Here is a 1,224-nt window from a genome sequence, read left to right as displayed (position 1 = left end):
TATGAAAAATGGGCTTCTGACCTGCTCTTCAAGGTTCAGCAAGAAAGTCGCATAAAGCTGCGACAACAACAGCAAAATGAGCAACACTCCGATGCCCAAGTAAAAGAAGATACGCTTTCTCTTTCTATAAGTCACATGCAAGGTGCCTTCATGCTGCTTCTCCTTTGCCTCATTTTCGCAAGCCTGGTGTTTATTTGTGAACTCAACGCTACTGGTCTTCGGCATAAAGGACACTGTTCAATTTTTCAATAACGATTATGATTCGTCTATGTATCAATAAGGAAAGGAATTGTAGAGATCAGACATAATTCACGAGAGCAAAGATGAATAAAAGCCATTTTAAGACAATGCATTATGAATTGAAGAACCAATCAAGCTCAATGACAACTCTCTCACTCTCATTCTCTCTCTCTCTCTCTCTCTCTCTCTCTCTCTCTCTCTCTCTCTCTCTCTCTCTCTCTCTCTCTCTCTCTCTCTCTCTCTCTCTCTCTCTCTCTCTCTCTCTCTCTCTCTCTCTCTCTCTCTCTCTCTCTCTCTCTCTCTCTCTCTATCTATCTCTGTGTGTAATTCACCACGGTCGTTTACTGGTCACCCAGCCAGCCTTCCCCATTACGGAGCGAGCTCAGAGCTCATAGACCGATCTTCGGGTAGGACCGTGACCACAACACACTCCACACACCGGGAAAGCGAGGACATAACCCCTCGAGTTACATCCCGTACCTACTTCCTGCTAGGTGAACAGGGGCTACACATTAAGCTTACCCACTTGCCTCGCCGCTTTCCGGGACTCGAACCCGGACCCTCTCGGCTGTCAGCCGAGCGTGCTAACCACTACACTACGCTGTGTGTGTGTGTGTGTGTGTGTGTGTGTGTGTGTGTGTGTGTGTGTGTGTGTGTGTGTGTGTGTGTGTGTAATTCACCACGGTCGTCTGCTGGTCACCCAGCCAGTCTTCCCAATTAAGGAGCGAGCTCAAGAGCTCATAGACCGATCTTCGGGTAGGACTGAGACCACAACACTCACCAGGACAGCGAGGCCACTGGAGGGAGACCCCTCAGAACGCCCAACTTCATAGAAGCCTTGTGTGTGTGTGTGTGTGTGTGTGTGTGTGTGTGTGTGTGTGTGTGTGTGTGTGTGTGTGTGTGTGTAGTGGCCATGCACATTTATGTATTTCAATGTAACACACTTCTCGTTACTCTCGTGTCCCGCACTGCCTTGTAGAAAGC

General features: G+C 48.4%; 1 protein-coding gene across 1 annotated transcript in view; it reads left to right on the top strand.

The window, feature by feature from the left end:
- LOC123504890 (glutamate receptor ionotropic, kainate 2-like) overlaps nucleotides 1-345 on the top strand; it is a 4,046-nt gene extending 3,701 nt beyond the window's left edge. Inside the window, exon 9 of the mRNA XM_045255796.1 lies at nucleotides 1-345. This exon is cut by the window's left edge and continues 9 nt beyond it. Coding sequence (XP_045111731.1) covers nucleotides 1-252 — 252 coding nt within the window. The 3' untranslated portion in view covers nucleotides 253-345.
- The last annotated feature ends 879 nt before the right edge of the window (nucleotides 346-1,224 follow it).

This window comes from Portunus trituberculatus, chromosome 17 (assembly GCF_017591435.1).
Source record: "Portunus trituberculatus isolate SZX2019 chromosome 17, ASM1759143v1, whole genome shotgun sequence".
Lineage (NCBI taxonomy): Eukaryota > Metazoa > Arthropoda > Malacostraca > Decapoda > Portunidae > Portunus > Portunus trituberculatus.
This window is presented reverse-complemented; position numbering and strand designations above follow the sequence as displayed.